Raw genomic sequence first — 18877 nt, forward strand, 5'->3', positions numbered from 1 at the left:
AATGACAAAAATGTGACAGCAACTCATATTAGTATGTTAATAAGGATTATATGGTAAAATAATGGGATGTATGTAGGTTGTTGTGGGGGTGAATACAGATGAATATCCAGAGGGGGTACCTAACAGTGACCATGAATGTCTTCAAATGAAATCTTGATCATAAAACATGAACTGTAATAAGCATGCAAATCTCTGCACTGAAAGTTATATACACGCTCTGATGTATACTAGCAATGGTATAAAAAATTCTTAGCTTCTCCAATGATATAGCAGTTCCTATTCACTTAAGCTTGAAGAGTATATTACATTCACAGCTCATGCATTACATAATTCAAGTCTACAACATTACTAATTTTGTCACGTACATAGGGATTCCTAGCTCCATATCTTATTACAAAAGTAGCCTAGAAACACTCTCAAGTCATGTCTGCTAGCATTACATTCATACATGTTTTTTCTCATAGTTTGCATTGATATGCACTACATCTACAATTTCAAATCAATTTTTGGAGAGAGATGCTTCAAGCTTTTCTTTCAATTGCACAGCAGCAGCCTCCCCACCTTGAGTTCGTATGGAGAATGTATGAATTACCTTATCCTGCGCAGTTGAAACGCTGGAATCTTGAGCTACAATTTGATGCTCTCTGAACATTTTAACAATTCCAGAAACGGGGTGAGTATCTAAGGGGCAGCTCACTCTCACAACTGCATCATCCTGTCTAGACTGAAAATCAATATCCGGAAGTGGCAACTGCTGGTCCTTCTTGCCAGTCATGTCCTTTTCAGTTTCCAAAAGCTTGATCTTCTTCTGGAGATCGGTGATATGTGTAATAGCATCGCCAAGCAGAGACGCCTTGTCCATTTTAGATATGTTGGGAACAACAGCTCTTAAGGCATAAAATCTCTGGTTAAGCTTCTCCCGTCTTTGCCTCTCGGCTTCAACATGATTCAGTGGTTCCTCTCTCCCATTGGCAGGCTTTCTCCCTCTTTTTCTGGGCTTCCGGTCATCAAGATGAGGTGAGGACGCGTCTTCATTACCCAAATCTAAACTAGAAACCCTAGCTTGAGGATTAAAATTCCCAGGAATCATTTGATTTAACTGAGGGAACATTTTCGCCTCACCGTCTCCTATGCACCCATTGGACGAATTCCCATAAGCATGGTTTACCCCCAGCGCTTGAACTTCATACGAGTCAGAAGTGAAACCAGAATCATCTTCCACCTTAGGAGAGAAACTAATAGTTATGGACTGAGATTTTGTATCTCCAAGGCTTAACTCATGCCCGAAAATCTTCGGTAACACCTTTCCCTGTGCAGAACTAGATTCCCCAAATGTTGCCCTGACCATATCCAAAACACCCTGTTCTTCCGGCATCATTTCCTTCGAACCAAGCTCAACAACCCCACCCTTGAAAGGCACAAAAACAACAGTTTGAAAACCAGCCAGTTTCGCCAGAAATGATCTTGACTCATATTGGTTTAAACAACTAGCAGCTTCAGAAGCCCAAATTGATTTACTACACTTAAAAGAGCTGCCAGGACCACACTGGGAATTAAAACCAAACACGTAATACGCAGAGGTCAAGTAAAACATATGCATATCTGAAACCCTATCCAACCTTGTAAAAATGGCATCTTTCGAGTCAGATCCACCACAACAAGCATGAACCTTCTGCAACACCTGCTTCTTGACACCATCCTTCTCCTCCTCCTGCTGCTCACTCCTTTGCCCCACTTTCGGATCCTGACAATGCCCATCACCCCATTTCAAGACATAACCACCAGATTTCAACCCAGCAACCTGCCACAAAATTGCATAGTCCCACTTGGACACCTCAACAAGGTGACATAACCGCTGGTGGGTACCCAAATCAGGACTCGGCGGAACAATAACATCCGCGAAAACATCGTTGGAAACCGCCGAACTAAAGAAGGCAACAGCTTCAGCACCCAACACAGATTCCAACTTAGCCTTATCTTCTTCATTCTCACAAAACCTCTCAGCTGTCATCTTTCTGCACCCTACCCTCAATCAATATCACATAAATCTCTTCAAATTTCAAAACTTTATCCCAACTTGAACCTCAACTTCTGCTAACTATTCATCAACAAAAAAAAAAGCTTAAAAAAATCAGAAACATGCTAACAAGCAGAAACTTGGAAACACCCAAATAGTCAGATACTTCATGAATATCAGAAAGAACCTAACTTTATGTTGAATACAAGCTAATCACACACAATAACAACAAAATACAGTTCTGGGTCATGGTAATCTGAAGACCAAGGTTAAGGAATTACCTGGAACAGCAGAAAATTTGAGGTTTTTCTTTGTCTTTTTCTCTCTGTGTCGGCAACAAGTGAGAAGCTTCAACAATCAGTGAAGTTACAGAGATTGGATAAACCTTAACATTCACAAGAGGATCTATTGAATATTGATTTTTTTTTGGCTAAATCTAGCTCTAGATCTGAAAAACCAAAACTGTTGCTATAACTCTTTCTTTTTCTGTTTTTCTCCACTTAATTTTTATTTTTTATTTTCTTTTTTGAATTAACTTTTTTATTTTTTGGGTCCAAATCATGTCAATTTCTAACATTGTCTGTTATGGACATGGGCTGATGATGGGCCACATGTTTTATGTGATCTTTGCCTTATAGTTCCTCTATCACGGATTAGAAATTGACATGTAAAGTGCAAGCCCTTCAATTCAAATTGGGAAAAATAAAATGACATAGTAAAATAAATAGGGCATACTTTCAAAAAAAAATAAATAGGGCATGTTTTATTGTTATTTTTTAAAATAGTTATATTTTTGTAGATGAGTGCGTCTCACGACATTAAATAAGATAAAAACAAATCAAGTAGGAAAGATGAGTCGTCATTCTATAAGTCCGCACAAGCAAAACTTAACGGTGCTAAGACAGATAATAATGTAAATTTTCAAGGATTGAAAATTCAAATATTTTTTCAAGGATGAAAATAACGAGAGAGAAAATATGAAAAAAATGTGATGTATGTCGATAAAGTGCTCATATTTCATCTGTGCATGACGTCGATCAATACCAGAATTAACTAAAATTAAATTAATTTTTATAAATTCGGCTATTTTATCTTTTTCAAGGGGAGTCCATTTTAATTAAAATTAGTATATATGTAAGCAACGAGTTTTAATTTAGTAGGGGCAAGTGATCAATGATAAAAATTAATCAATTTTTTTAAAAATAATATTAGTTCAAAAATAATTTAAATTATTAATTATAATTATATAAGTAGAGTATAATGAAGAATTATTTTGTGTATTTTTATTATAATATAAATAGTAGCAAGTGAAAATGAAAATTTAATTATTTTGGTCAAACGTAGTATCTTTGTCAGTTTTGGTCAACTAATCTAGGTGTGTCTTTCAACAACAAAAAAACTAATCTAGGTGTGGATGTTAAATGTTGACATAGACTGTTAAATGTACTTGTTATTCAATTTAGTTCCTAAATGTGGCAAACGCTTGCAATTTAATCCATACTAATAAAATACCATTTTACAAATAAATTGGTGCGAGGGGATTTGAACCTAGAACCTGAAAGTAACAAAACAAGTTATTTGCCAATTGAATTACACAATTTAACATCTATTATGTGAATTCAATTTTATTTATTTAAATTTAGATGTTAAATTAAATTGAAATGAATTATCTAAATGACTCATGAGAAAGTTTAGGTTAAATAACTAATCGTCAAATCATATTGAAGATAAGTAAGTTGGAATTTCTATATTTTATTTAGGCTTAAAAACATTTGTTGCCCCTGATGTTTCATGTTTGTGCAAAAGACACCTCAATCTATTTTTGTCCATATTTGTACCCTCAATGATACTGAAAAGTGTAGCGAATACCCCTCCGTCAGTTTGACGGGAGGATTCGAACTCAGGACTAGCAGCAAAACACAGACCTAACCAGTTGAGCTACGAACGTAATTAGTATATAATGCAAAATAAATTAATTTATATCATCTCCTTCATCATCATTCATTTCATATCCTCTTCTCCATACACAGACTCCACAATCTCTCCTCCATTGACAACCACGTCCAGCCTGCAAGAGCGAGAATAGAACCAAGCAACTAAGCTTTTCTAGAAAAAGAACAAGAACGAATACAAAATTATGGAATCCCAATTTTGGGATAAATCAAGCCAAAAGGAACAAGAGCAGAACCAAGCAAAATTGAATCAACTCTCTTCTCATCACAACTCAAAAGAGGGAGAAGCAAAACCCATAAACACTTTCAATAAAATCTACCCAGATGCAAGCAACTCCAAGCCAAATCCCTTCTAGACCCATGACACAAACAAAGCTTTGAGAGCACACCAATGGATCTCGGAATTTGGCTAGCTGGCATACACAACATTGAGATATCATTTTTGCCATTAACAACAACAGAAATAGAACAGACAGAGGGAGAGTTCCATTCCCATTCCCATTCCCTCTTTCACAATTCCCTTCCATTTATTCATTCAGAAAACAGAAAACCAAACCCACTCACTCTCACTCACTGCCAGCCCAGAAAGGTCCACACACGCACACACCATCTTTGTACCAAAACCCACGCACACACTTTCTGCCTTTCACCTTCCTCTCCCTCTCTCTTGGATCAATTTGGGTTCGCACGATTTGGGTTTTTCAAAATCTGGGTTCGCACGATCTGGTGATGTGGTGCAGTGAGGGTAGAGGGGATGAGGTTCGATTTGGGTTTTTAAGTGAGGTTCGATTTGTAGTGTAAACCCAGGAAATCAAACCCAGGAAAATGATTTCCAGCTCCATATCGTCGGATTCGGTCGTGGTTGAGGGAGGAGAGGATGAAGATGAATGTTGGGTTATTTAATTTTGTTTTAAGTTAATTAAGGTGGCAGAAGAGATATAAATTAATTTTTCTTGTAATATATATCAATTATCTATGTAGTTCAACTGGTTAATTTTTTTGTCCATGTTTTGGTACAAACATGGACAAAAATATATGGAAAGCGTCTTTTGTACAAACATGAAACATCAGGGGCAACAAATGCTTTTAAGCCTTTTATTTATTCATTTATTTGTAAAAAAATCGTATTAGTCTATTGAGTTGTAAGTTAGTAACTCACATGATTCCTTTAGACAACTCTAAATTGAAATATTTAAATTATTTTTCGTCAATCTTTTCATCTCCATCATTCTTCTTCTCCTTCATCATTATTCTTCATCTTATTGTTAAAAACAGTCATTGTTTTTCATTCCCCTCCTCATCCTCATACACCGGAACCCAACCTTCCATCTTCTTTCAACCATTGGTAATACTCTTCCATCTACCCTGAGAAACCAAAAAAAACAACCCCAAAATCGCTGCTGCAACCCTAAAGCAACAAGTCCCTGCTGTGAATGACGAAAACCTAGTCCAACCGCCTCCATCTATTCTTGGGATGCTACCATTGATTATGTTTCCTCTGAGAATCTTAAACCCATGTGGGACCCTGAAGCTAAGATTTAAGTAAGCATGAAAAGTTCACTACTTTTTCGTTTCCCTTTAGTTTCTCGTCTTCACATTTTAGCATTGATCCCTGACTAAAACTCAAACTAAAATGCACTTGACAAATGATAGCACCCCGGTTTTTAACCCATTGCCAAATTTGTTGAAGTGTCTTGAATGGACATAGCAGCAAGCAAAAGTTATAGTTGAAGTTGTTTTCATAATGTGATGATCACTATAGATTCCTAGAAGGCTAGAACTTTCTTAATTTATATTTTATTGTTTCATTCATCATGAAAAGAAATTAATACATTACTGACAAGTGTATCTAAAAGAAGAAATTGACACTACCATTTGACAACAACAACAACAAGAGACAAATCAAAATATCAAATCACACAATAAAATCTAGCTAGTCAATTGACGTAAACCAACCAACATTACTTTTTTTAATCTGAAATCCTGCGGTGGATGGTGACAGGGAAACCACCTTCCATTTGAGAACTCAAAAAGGCAATAAAATTAGGCTCCTCCGCCAGGTGCGGCAGCGGCACCACCGTGAAGCGGCTGAGAATCCCAGCCACCAACCTCTTCATTTGCAAAAACGCCATTTCCTTCCCTAAACAAATCCTGGGCCCCGCCTGAAACACCGGATACGAAAACGAATCCCTCGCCACAAACTTCCACTTTTCTTGTGGTGAAAGATTCGTTTTCGTATCCTCCCTCTCCAACCACCTCTCGGGCCGAAACTCGGCCCAATCCTCCCCCCACAAGCTTGGCATCCTCCCCATCGCGTACACGTGGTAAGTCACCGGCGTCCCCTTTTTCACCACCGTACCGTCCGGTAAAACATCGTCCTCCGCCGCCTCCTTCGTGTCCATGGCCACAGGCGGGTAAAGCCGCATGCTCTCACACAACGCCGCGTGCGTGTACACCATCTCCTTCACTTCTTCATACACCATCCCCTCCTCCGAACTCTTCTCCCTTATCTCCCTCACCACCTCCTCCTCCACCCTCGGATTCTTCCACAGCAACCAGAAAAACCACGTCAGCGCCGCCGACGTAGTATCCTTCCCGGCGAGAATGAAGCTAATCACAATATCCGTCACGAAATCTTCATCGGAGTGACCCGATTTCAGAAACCGCGATAACATATCCACCGATTCCACCGCCTCCTTCTTCTCCAGTTCTCGCTTCTTCTCTCTCACAATCCCCTTCGCGAATTCACGCACCACCCTAACCGCTTCTCGAAGCTTCTTCTCCGACCCGATGTTGAGCTTCCTCTTGATCTTCCAAATCAACGGTAACGGGCCGCGGAACCGTCTGGAGCTGATTTCGCTTGCTTCTTCGTAAGCTCTGGCGAACTCGCTCCGTTCCGCCGACGCCGTGAGATGCTCCGGGTCGAACCCGAATGCGATTTTGCAGATGTTGTCGAAGGCGAATCGTTGGAGAATGTCCTGGAAATCAACGGTGGTTTTGCTTTCAGCCAAATCGGCGAGAATTGGAACCAAACGGTTTGAAAGTTCAGCGTCCACCACGTGTTCGACGAAATTCCGCAGAGACTTGGTGTTGAATTCATGGCTGGCAACTTGTCGTTGAAACTTCCAATTCTCGCCGTCGGTGTTGAAGATTCCGGAGCCGAGGAAGTCTGAGAGGGTGGTTACGAACGTGCTGCCCTTCTGGTAGATGGGAAAACGGGTCTTGAGGATGTGTTGGACGGTGGCGGGGTTGCCGGTGAAGATTGTGGGGCGGCCTAGTGGGCGGTGGAAGGTGAAGGTGGCGGCGGGGGAGATTTGGACGAGATCAGAGAACCATTGTATGCGGCGGTGGGCGTTGGCTTTGACGGCGAGGTAGGAACCGATGAGTGGGTATGCTTTGGGGAGAGTGATGTTGGTGTTGGTGTTGGTGTTGGTGTTGGTATTGGTAGGTGAAGAAGGAGAAGAAGATTTGAAGAAGAGAAAGAGAAGTGGAAAGATGAACAAGAGAATCAAGAGTAGCAGATATGAGAGTATCTCAGTCATTGTGAATAAACTAGATTTTATTGGCTTGGGATTTTGTGACAAGAAAGATAAAATGTGGGTTGGGTTATATATACACTTTTCTTTGTTGAAAATTGCTTAGTGTCTACGTTTGGTTCATATGTTAATGGTGTGAATGAAATTAATTTTCAATAAAGGCGTTGCTTTGTCTAGACTTCCTTTCCTCTTGTATAAAAAATTATTTTATCTTCATCATTCATATACTAATACAACAAAGTAAAATATATCAAAACTTTGGAATAATAAAGCTATGTTTGGAATTTATTTGATTTAATTTTAACAGCTATATTAAACGGAGCTCTTCAGACACTAAGAAAAGACATGTGTCACTCTTTAAAAAATAAAGATGAATGAAGTTGGAAACACTGGGGGAATGTTGGATCATAAGCCATATGGTATTCTTGCATTTAGTCCCTGCATGTTTTGTATTAAAAATCATTTTCCTTATTTATAAAGTCAAACAAATTATTTTCTCTGTTTCCGGTTACACATTGGATAAACACAAGTCAAGTTGGTCTTTTCTATCCACGTGACATCACCCATTGCATAAGGAAACAATAGAATATGGTACCAATTTTACCTTTTGCATGTTGCGATTTAAGATTTTAAGTAGTTTTTTTTTTTTTTTTCAAGATAGGTGTAATTTTTTTTTTTTTTTTGGAGGCAATCCTGTTTGAGCTGGGAACATCCACATTATGGTAGAGCTAACTCTCCCAACATAAGTTTTTTCTATCCACAAGACTCGAACCCATAACCTTACTTAAAAAGATTCAAGCATATACCATTTGGACCAACCACCCGTTGGTAGATTTTAACTAGTTTAAGTTATTGTAAGACTTGGTTAAAAAAAAATTATTGTAAAACTTTAAACAGTTTTAAGTTATTAAAAGGCACAATAACAACTAAGAAGGTGTAACGTAACAAATAGATGGTTGGACTCCTTAAGCATTCAGTTCGATGTTCAATTCCAGGACAGGAAAACATTTTTTAGGAGAATCTCAGAGTATCAAGAGATCATTGTCATGGTTGTGGAAATATCTAGGGAAGAAAAAAAGGCACAATGGCAGCCTAACGTCCCTGTACTATTCTGTGGTAAAATGTCTATTATTTATAAGCTAATCTCCAAGCCTGTTACAGAGGTAGTCAGGTACGTATAAACGTTGATTAATAAACTAATTTGAACATATGAAACTGTCATGTGCGTAAACGTTGTTTTATAAGACAGTTTACGTGCCTTTCTGCCTGCGAATATTATAAGGTTCACGAAGTCTATCCGCATTTGTTTGGTTTTATGAGAGAAAATAATCAGAAATGGAGAAGATCATGAATTTTTTATATAAAAAATAAGAGAAAATGAAGAAAAAGAAATGTGATAATCTCTTTTTCTTATTTTGATAGGAAAAAATATAGTTTTAAATTTAGATAAAAATATCAAAAACTAAGATGTTTTAAGATACTTTTTTAATAAAAAATGTTTATGGTGGGCTGGATTTTTCTTTGCTTGAAGCGAATTTTGTTTTCTTGAAGCCCACGCGTCTTTTACTTTTCTTTTTCTCATGTATCTCTAGCATTTCAAATATGTTTTTTTTTTTTGATAGGCAATGAAGCATTTCAAATATGTATGTTGAGAAATTTGAATTGAATGGAGTATTCTTAAATACTTTAAAACATCTATTTCCTGTCAAAGGTATCAAACAATCTATCCTCAAAATGTGGTTTGTCAGCCCAAGTTCAAATTTCAAATATCAGGAGTACTTTCTATTTTCTTTATTCCTTCAAATAAATTAAGCATTGAATTTTCTTATTACACTAGATTCCTCGGCAAAAATTGAATGTAAGGATCTTAATAACCATAATTGGTACCATACATGGAGCCATAATCTGCAGAAGGTGCATGGCCTGTATGGTCGCCGGCGCCAGAGGGTAGAGATGCATAAACAGGAGCGTTTGTTGGATAGGCATTGTAACCTTGGCCAACTGATCCCCCTACTTGATCCTGTGTCGCACTTGCAGCTTCAGCAACGGAATTCTGCATCAGACAGATTTTGAATATCTCAGACAAAATAAACAATAACAACAAAAGCACATTTCCAGCAACTGCTACTATCAATATCACATCTTTACCATCCAAATATGTTCTTTCATTAATTCTATGTTCTTTGTCAACACTAAATTCTTCTTTACTAAAAGAAGGGAAAATATTGCAAGAACTGACATGACTGATGATAATAATCTTTTCCATTGTATTTTGTGTAAGAAATTTTTGAGCAGGAAACACAGATAAATAATATAGAAGATTGGATCAAGAATGGCTGTGGGATTTGTATACAATAATCAGTTTTAAAGCTGGAATTATGTCCAGTAAATATAAAGTAATCACAATCGCTCATTCAAAGCCACTGTTATTCCAAGTTACCAAAGCACCAGCCTCTCATTGTTCTGGTTAACAGATACCAATTAATCATTTTTCTCCTCACCAAAATGTGTCAAATTTATTGTGTTTAGATCCAAAGGGCAAAGAAAAGCATTCACAAATGAAGACGGGTTTCAATAGAAGGAGCACAGATTGTAGCTTCATGTGGTATAGTAGTTTGTTTACCACAATATTAAAATCCCCATGTAAAACACAATCATTACAACAACCACCATGACTTTTCCCACTAGATAGGGTTGACTATATAAATAATAATGATGTCATAATTCTCTTTCATGTATTAAGTTTAAAGATAGACCATTTACCTCAAGTCCTCAACATCTCTTTTAATTGTTTGGCTTATAGTTTTTCTTGGTCTTCCTATACCTCTAATCATTTGACTATCATAAATCACAACCATTGAATCACAATTTTAACCCACAGGTCATATGTCATGCGGTAAACCAGTGCACACAAATTCAGGGGGTTCACCATAGACTTTTGGCACCTTTGCCAACAACAATCCAGGTAGAAACGAGATAAGAAGAGTGGCCTTGAAAATCAAATACCTGAACCAGCTGTTGGGCTGCCTGTATTTGTGAAGAAGTCCCACTTATCTCGATAGTCATCTCCCCTGGCACACCATTTGTCTCCTGAATTGTAATACTGGCTCCACTAGCACGACGAATGTAGCTGATATTTGTTCCTGATGCTCCAATAACAGAATCCGCATATGAAAGCGGAATTTGCATGTGCTGTGTTACCTACAAAGTACGAAGGAAATTACATGAAACCATGATAAAACAAAATGCTTCAAAAGTGAATGACACCCTCTGCAAGTATTTTCAGGTTAAGCAAAAGAAAGACACCTTAGTTACAACAGATTGTTGTGGTTGCACGTTTGGTGAATAAAACCCCATAGAAGTATCCCTTGCATAGGCAGGTGGTGGACCTTGATGAAGGGGGTTGTCCATGGCTGGCAGGTCAGCAGGTGGGTGTGGGTAATAATGATCATACTGTTGTGAAGGTGGCACATATTGACGATTGGGAGCAAAACCAGGTCCACCCCCACCACCAAGAGGTGGAAACCCTTGAGGAGGAGGACCCCAAGTTTGGGATGGTGGCACATTCTGGTTAACTCGAACATCTGGCATTTGCATCTAAGTTTGGAAGATGGGAAAAAAAAATTATACACACATAATTGTAATCAAAGATGGCAGTGCATATGTAACTTGAAAACAAGAAGAAAAAAAACACAAAATCTTGAAGCCCCATCTTAATTTACATCTTTTAGATTTGAAGAAAGATTAAAAAAAAGGACTTACTTGTTTTTCAAAAACGCCAACTATGCTGCGATCAACCAAGAACTTACGTAAATGACTTGCAATAAGTTCAACTGCCTTGTGAACACCAGCAGATTCTCCTTGCACTTCAACTACACTGTCACCTCTCAAAGCAAAAACTGGCAGGTTTTCTGTTTTGACAGAAATAATACATTATTCAGGCACAATAAATTTTAGTAAGTAAAACAATTTACAAACAGTACAATAGTTTTAGTTCAAAACAGCTTAATTAAGTGCTTATTGCAATAACCGCTTATCACATAAGTATTTATTAATAAGCTAATTGATAAGTTTATTGAAATGAGCTCAAATATGTTAGAAGCGTTTATCCATAAGCTAATCTAAAGAGCTTATAAAAATAAGCTCAAAACAGCTTATAGGTAGGTCATAAGCTATTTAGATGAGCTCTACCAAACACTTGCACTAACACTTATGCTATAAGATAAACTCAAATAAGTTCTTCCAAACAGGCCTTATTCATCAAATAAAAGCTAATAAAAAAGTTCAGAGTTCGACAGTTACAGTAACACTCCAAATAAATTATAGCGGCCGGGAGTAGCTCTAGTGACAGTATATGCAATAACAAAGATTGAATGCAAACTGATAATTGATTCCTGTACAAGCATTCAAGCAACATATCCTGATGTAATTTGCAAGAGCTGTGAGCAAAGTAGCAAACCTGATCCGAGAATACGAATAGTACAACCCGAGGCATCTTGAATAGATTTTATAGTCGAGCCTTGCTTCCCTATCAAGCTTCCTGCTTGAGTTTCTGCAACTAGAATCCTAGTAACAACTGAGCGTCCAGCACCTAACGTGCTGCCAGCAGGGTCACGATCAACATTCATAACTTGTTTATGAACCCTTAGCAAACCATCAACAGCAGGTGGTATGGGAAAATCTGGCTCTTCTTTTGCAGAAATCATTACCTGTTGAAAGCATCAAAGAAAGAAAGTTGAGAAACACAAGAGCAAAATCATGGGATCTCAAAACAATCAACAGGAGATAGATATTCAAATTTTTAAGCAAATTAATTCAATCCATTTGACCCATTAATTGATTCATCATTTCATCTCAAATTCTCAATGTTCTAAAAACATACTTGTTCACTAATATTACCATACTAGCAGAAAAATACTAGAGTTTTAATGTTGTTTCTGATTCTTTAAGACCTTGTCAACATCTAGTTCACTGGATAACCATTATTTCCAGTGCAAGGTAGGTGCCAACCAAACTAGTTAAATGGTGACATGAACTTCAATTTAAATATTTTATTGACACAATCTCCAGACTTCCATCTAATAGTTTCTGCTGTCTTTCTCTCGTTTTATCATTTTATTGAGTTAAGTAGTGTTTTCAAGGAAATTGTTTCAGGAAGTGTGGCAAGATACCAATCGACCAAGATCTGTAGTTACCAGTCATGGCGAAAGCTTGCCATAAAGTCTGCACAGACTATTTCTGACTGTTAACACAAAAAACATCATGTCAGCACTTGTGTATGCTCATTGCCGATTGCTTGCAACTTGAACTCTGACTCTCTTCCGTTTGAAGCCAGTTTGATCACTCATATTTGCTGATAACCTGCACATATCCATTTGGTTATCGAGACAAAAGACATCTCTTTATACAGGATTTGGCTCCTCTAAAGTGAGAGAGTCACTTTAGAGGGTAAAGTAAGTCATCCAACCATTAATAGTGCTTACCTACTTTGAAAAGTCAATTTAGCAACTCAATCGATGGTTGTGATAATTTACTTTAACCCTGTAAAGTGAGCCCCTCACTTTAGAGGAGTCGGACCCCTTATACATATCTAACCTGTTTGATAATTTGGTTTTTACTTGTGTTCATTCTGAATATTTTTATGATTTCACTTCCTGGATAATTTCTTTCTTTTGGAAATAAAAATCCTCCACAGTAGTGTTCATAAGTAGTTAATGTTTCATTCAATTTCAATTTCGAATTAATCCTGTTTGTTTGATCAACTAAAGTTTTCCACGTGGAACTGAAATATATGTTTCCGCTAATTCTAACTTCTAAGTGACCATGATATGAGTTCAGATAATTGAATTACGTCCATAGTTATCGATAGCGGCGCTATAGCGCTATCGCGTCGTGTAGCGGACCCCTGCCGCGACAGGATTATGGTCGCGAAATCCCGCTATTCGCAGCCAATAGCGACCTTCCCTTGTATGGGATTTCATTTTTGGGGGTCATCCGCGACAGGCTGCGATCTGCAATTGACTACTATGATTACGTCATTCAAAGGACCAGGGCGATCAACAAAATAAATATACATAACAAAGCTTCAAACAGACAGTAGATATCCAAGACTATCCATCAAGCATAAAACAACAACATGGAAACTGAAAATTAAACTCACTGCTCTTTCCGGGGCTCCAGGAGGACCATCAAGAATTTTAATTCGCGCCTTTGTCTCTTCGGTAATTTTCTTAATGAACTCGCCCTTTCGGCCAATAATACTGCCAACCTTTTGCACCGGAACCAACATCCTGAAAACACTCTCTCCAGGCCACCCTGGCCATCTCTTAATTTCATTTCCCTTGGAATCAGTCGCAGCTGCGGCTGCGGCTCCCTGTTCTTGCAGAGAATCAAAATTCTCAGTCACAACTCCTACACCATCATGGCCTTCATCAACATGCTCTTGCTGTGGATACTCTGTGTCTTCAGGCAAACCCCCAACATCAGGTTGGTACCCATCAAAATCATTCTCAGGAAAATGGGCACCCTGGAGAACCTCAACCAAATTGTCAGCACCTTGATCATCAGACAGTAGTTGAGGAAATCCAGAGCTGTCAATCACAGTCTCCACATCATGCTCATCAACAAGATTCTGGGGAAAACCAAGATCCTCAGGCACATATCCTATATCATATCCACCAAAATCTTCCTCAGCCATCAAAGGTGAATTTTTTTCTGCTGCAAAAACTGCCCAGTTCAAAAAACTAATAATCAGTGACAGAAATTGAATTGAAAAAAACTAAAGTCTACATTTTTCAATCATCTAATCAAACACTTGAAAAAACCCCCAAATTTTCAAAATTGAAATTGAAGAAATTCAAAGTGGTGTGGTTGTGAATGAGAGCGTGGTGAATTGGAATTGGAAAAGAAGCAATGGTGGTAGGTGTGAAGTGAAGAATTAGGGTTGTTGAGATCAATGAACTTACATGAATCGGGAGGGAAGAGACGTTGCGATTGGATATGGAGAACGTGCAGAATTTAGGTTTTGTGAGAAGGGAAAGAAACAAACACATGTTGAAGTTTGGTGTATTTATTTCTCTTTCCCACTCTTCACTAGCGGCGCCAAATAAGTTAATTAACAATTTCATCCCCAATTCTCACCTTTCTTCTTTCAAAAATTGTAAAACTACCCTCTTCCTTTTCCACATTCTCATCTTTCTCCCCTTTATGGTCGTAACTTTAGCGGGTTATGGTAAACCCGGTAGCTCAAAAACCCATCTACCGGTTTTTTGAATTTTGTATTTATGTTTAAATTTAGGGTTTCTGATAACCTAGTATGTTGAAAACATGTTGTCGGGTTTTTGAAAATTCGGTAGATGAGTTAAAAATGCAGTTTCATATTTTTGAGAATTCGATACATGAGAAGTTGAGAAAAATAAATTAACAGGTTTTCAATGACGTGATATGCCAAAAAACTCAACATATGTTTAAAGACCTGACCTCCTCACAGATGTCGATCTTCCTAATTCTCTCGCTAATGAAATTTAATACAGATATGAAATAAGTAATAAACATATATATGTTTGTACAAATGCATAATATAAACTTAGCTATTTTAAAAATGAAGAAATTAATTATTATTCGCTCAGCATGTTCAATAGTCGAAATTGAGTCATTGAGTCATATGTTTGAAAGGAACCCCCTTTCTCCGAAGCTCTATTTTTCTTGACTCGTGATCGCATCATCTCATAGCCTTCATTTCTCCGGTGTGATACTAGGCAGGATCAAGCTCCTTCAAGAAACCAATAAGGTCTCTCTCCTCTATCATGTGCAGTGTACAACATGCCGCGCAAACGCTTTGCACAAAGTTGATAAAAAAAATTCACATGCTCATCATCCACTAATTCTCACCCTACTTTTTATTAAATGTGAATAGTAAAAAACAATTTGAATATATTATATTATGCTTAAATAATAAGAGAAATGTATAATATACAATCACATACAGGAATATAATTTTATCAAACTTGATGAGCATCTCCATTTTCATGTGTCCGGGTCCCACTTTTTCATACGATGCTTACTTTATCATCTAAAATGGATCCACCGCTCACTTTAGATGAGATAAATCCATTTTTAAGATCTCTAATTTGTGGAAGCAACTGATTGTTAGAATTAAAAATCACAGTTTCTCTCTCATGTAAAATTTATAGTTAAGAAAGATGGTGAAATGAAAAATATAATAGAAATAAAAATATAACTCTATGAGATATTGTGGGATATAATCAAGAGAAAAACTTGCATCATAAGAAGTTGCGTATATTTTATGTGACATTCTGAACCCATGAAAGTAGTGATAAAGATCTCATAAAGGTCCCTACTAGTGGAGATGTTCTAAGGTTTTATTTGAAGATGGGATGGAATGTAAGTTGACTTTACTTTAAACACCAAACGTGTAGATCAATTGGCGTGGGGCTATTCTAACTTAAGCGGATGTCTCGGGTTCAAGTCCTTCTGAATAAAGCTATGTTTAATATACGGTATATATGAAGAGTTTTACTGCTTATAATAATTCTTCCCAACTTGGAACATCGTCTTAATCGAGGATACATGTTTAAAAGAAAAAATGTTCACTTTACTTTATGCAAGAAGAACACCAAGATTTTTTAACACAAATTATTCAACAGTAAGAGTTTCTCTTTCAGGAACATTTTTCAACTAGTGTCCCCTTTGACAGAACTTACTAATCGAGAGTTCAAGACACATATATTGAGGTTGAGATATTCATAAATGTGAAAAAGGAGTGGCACACACTAAAGGGCATTTTGACTTATAGGTTCGTTCCCAGCATAATTTCTGATAATTTCCATAGGGGTAAATAGTCACATTGGTCCCTGGATGTTCGCACCGACTTCAGAATCGTCCCTGGATGAATTTTATTAGGCTCGCGGTCCTCAGATGTGGCAAAAAATAGTCATATTAGTCCCTGACGTTAAAATCCCCTAACGTCCGTTAACCCAATTAATAAAAGTCAACATTATCTTTCTAATTTTCTTTCACTTTGTCCCTTTCTTCTTTTTCCACCCTCTTCATCCCCTCCTTCCATCATTTTCACCAAAACTCACCCCCCATCATGCTTCAGAAACCCATCACCTTCAACAAAACCCAGAAAATAAACTCTAATCCTAAAAAATAAAACTCAAATCAGATCTGTACAAGACCCAGAATTCTTCAACCAATTTTCATTTCCTTTATTTTTTATAAGATCTGTACAGACAAGCATAGGGAAACTACCCTTGTCCAACACAAATCAGATCTTTGCAACACAGGGAAGCAAGCCAAAAAACTCAAAATAAACTCAGACCACCACCACAGGGAGGGAACACACCACACCAACAGTCCAATTATGCAGAAGATTAAAGGTTTGCTAGGCAATATCTTGGTTCTGCAACATGAAAAGTTGAAAAAATTGTAACTTTACCATTTATTTGAGAAGTTTGAGATAATTCCCACAAGAAATTTAACACAACTCAAAGAAAACAAACAAAAGGGTATGTCTATAGCTCATAAAAATTAAAACTTTTCCCTCAAATGCCTCTAATACAGCTGCAGTTTGAGCGAAAATCAAAGGCTTTGATACAGAACTTGAACCCTACACAAATTAAGAGAGAGAATTTGAGAAAAAGGGCAACATAGTTGAACAGTGAGTGAGTGAGTGAATGTACTACCATCCAAAGAAAACGGTCCAGTGGTAAAGGGTGAGGTAGAGGCGCCTGAGAAGTGAGAGGAAACCAGCCATTGAAGAAGGGGTTGAACAGATCCGGGCGGAGAAACATAAAAAACTCACAAGATTGAAAGATGAATATTTTAAAGGTGTTAAATATTGAGGGGGAAATTGAAAGATGATGTGTGTTTCTGGTTACCGAATTTAGTGAGAGGAGAAGGCGGTGATGGTGTTAAATCTGAGTTGGGTTTGTGTTAAATCTGGGAGAGAAGGTTTGGGCATGGTTGGTTGAAGAAGGAGAAGAAGAGTGTTGATGATGATGATATGAAAAAAAAAATGAAAAAAAGAGGAAATGGGTTGATGAAGAAGGAGAGGAGTTTTTGGTGAAGATGATGAAAGAAGGGGATGAAGATGAATAAAGTGAAGATGAACAAGATGAACAAGATGAAGATGAAGGAGGTGAAGATTGTGGGTTTACGTTCTGGGTTTCTGAAGCATGATGGGGGGTGGGTTTTGGTGAAAATGATGGAAGGAGGGGGTGAAGAGGGTGGAAGAAAGAAGAAAGGGACCAAAGTGAAAGAAAATTAGAAAGATAATGTTGACTTTTATTAATTGGGTTAACGGACGTAGGGGATTTTAACGTCAGGGACTAATATGACTATTTTTTACCACATCTGAGGACCGCGAGCCTAATAAAATTCATCCAGGGACGATTCTGAAGTCGGTGCGAACATCCAGGGACCAATGTGACTATTTACCCATTTCCATAGAGATCATGATTTCATCCACCTTTTTTGATGTTGGGCTTGTTTAGTGTTAGATTTATCTATTTGCTCTTGGAAGTTATATCAAGGAAACTTTATTCTACAACAATAGCAGGACAAGAGCTACCCCACAAAAACCCAAAACAAAAATCTTATTTTGACTGGTACCTAGTGAACTATCCAGGATATATGCTTATGCTTATGCCTTCTAACGGCCTTTCTTCATTGAATTTGTGATTTAAATAAATTTGGCATATTCTTCATTGTGGTCATTAATGATAGATCACCATCACATTCTTCCATTTTAATTAGTGGCAAGCAAAAGTGAACTCCTGTACTTGAGAGCTGAGACTGAGAATAAAGCTAAAGTCAAAACCTTAGGGGGAAAAACATTGACAATCTCAAGGCATTACAATTCTAAAGTTTGAGCACTCCAAGAGTAGATTTGCCTTTTATACATCGAAGTTTTTTTTTTTTTTTTATATCTCTTTACTTATCACATCATATCATATTATATTTATTATATTTCTCTCTTTTCTTCCATTAGGGTGTTTAACCCATGAAGTATCTTAACCAAACATTTTTCAAGTAATATGAAATGTTGAAGGAGGTAATATAAAAAAAGGTGTCTGCGAGTGTGACAATAACAGAACTCATTTTAACTTATGTTTAGTCAATATTTTTGCCATCTAACACCAAGTCCAATTAATTAGGTACTGCATAATGCAGTTCCCAAGGTATATCAGCCTTTCATAGTTGACATTAAGTTTATCAATAGAATTCTTAGATCAACAAAGGAATAATTGCTGTGCATATTGCAGTAAAAAGCTTTAACTTTGTTCAAACAGAAAACCTTTCTTCACTGTTATATGAAAGTCCTGCGTATGAAAAGCAACATATGAGCA

At 37.3% G+C, this 18877-nt stretch overlaps 3 protein-coding genes across 3 annotated transcripts; all 3 read right to left on the reverse strand.

The window, feature by feature from the left end:
• Window positions 1–254: 254 nt before the first annotated feature.
• LOC130730554 (transcription factor MTB3) lies at window positions 255–2495 on the reverse strand. The gene is made up of 2 exons (XM_057582595.1): window positions 2299–2495; window positions 255–2098 (listed from the first exon to the last, which is right to left on the reverse strand). The coding sequence occupies exon 2, from the start codon at window positions 2009–2011 to the stop codon at window positions 500–502; it is 1512 nt and encodes a 503-aa protein (XP_057438578.1). The 5' UTR covers window positions 2012–2098; window positions 2299–2495; the 3' UTR covers window positions 255–499.
• A 3255-nt stretch (window positions 2496–5750) lies between these two features.
• On the reverse strand, window positions 5751–7626 carry LOC130730556 (cytochrome P450 94A1-like). Its single transcript, XM_057582597.1, has one exon. The coding sequence runs from the start codon at window positions 7509–7511 to the stop codon at window positions 5940–5942; it is 1572 nt and encodes a 523-aa protein (XP_057438580.1). The 5' UTR covers window positions 7512–7626; the 3' UTR covers window positions 5751–5939.
• Window positions 7627–9167: 1541 nt separating this feature from the next.
• Window positions 9168–14615, reverse strand: LOC130730555 (flowering locus K homology domain-like). The gene is made up of 7 exons (XM_057582596.1): window positions 14471–14615; window positions 13666–14231; window positions 11965–12214; window positions 11268–11416; window positions 10812–11102; window positions 10512–10706; window positions 9168–9558 (listed from the first exon to the last, which is right to left on the reverse strand). The coding sequence occupies exons 2-7, from the start codon at window positions 14200–14202 to the stop codon at window positions 9373–9375; spliced, it is 1608 nt and encodes a 535-aa protein (XP_057438579.1). The 5' UTR covers window positions 14203–14231; window positions 14471–14615; the 3' UTR covers window positions 9168–9372.
• Window positions 14616–18877: the final 4262 nt, after the last annotated feature.

The sequence above is a fragment of the Lotus japonicus genome, chromosome 1, assembly GCF_012489685.1.
Source record: "Lotus japonicus ecotype B-129 chromosome 1, LjGifu_v1.2".
Lineage (NCBI taxonomy): Eukaryota > Viridiplantae > Streptophyta > Magnoliopsida > Fabales > Fabaceae > Lotus > Lotus japonicus.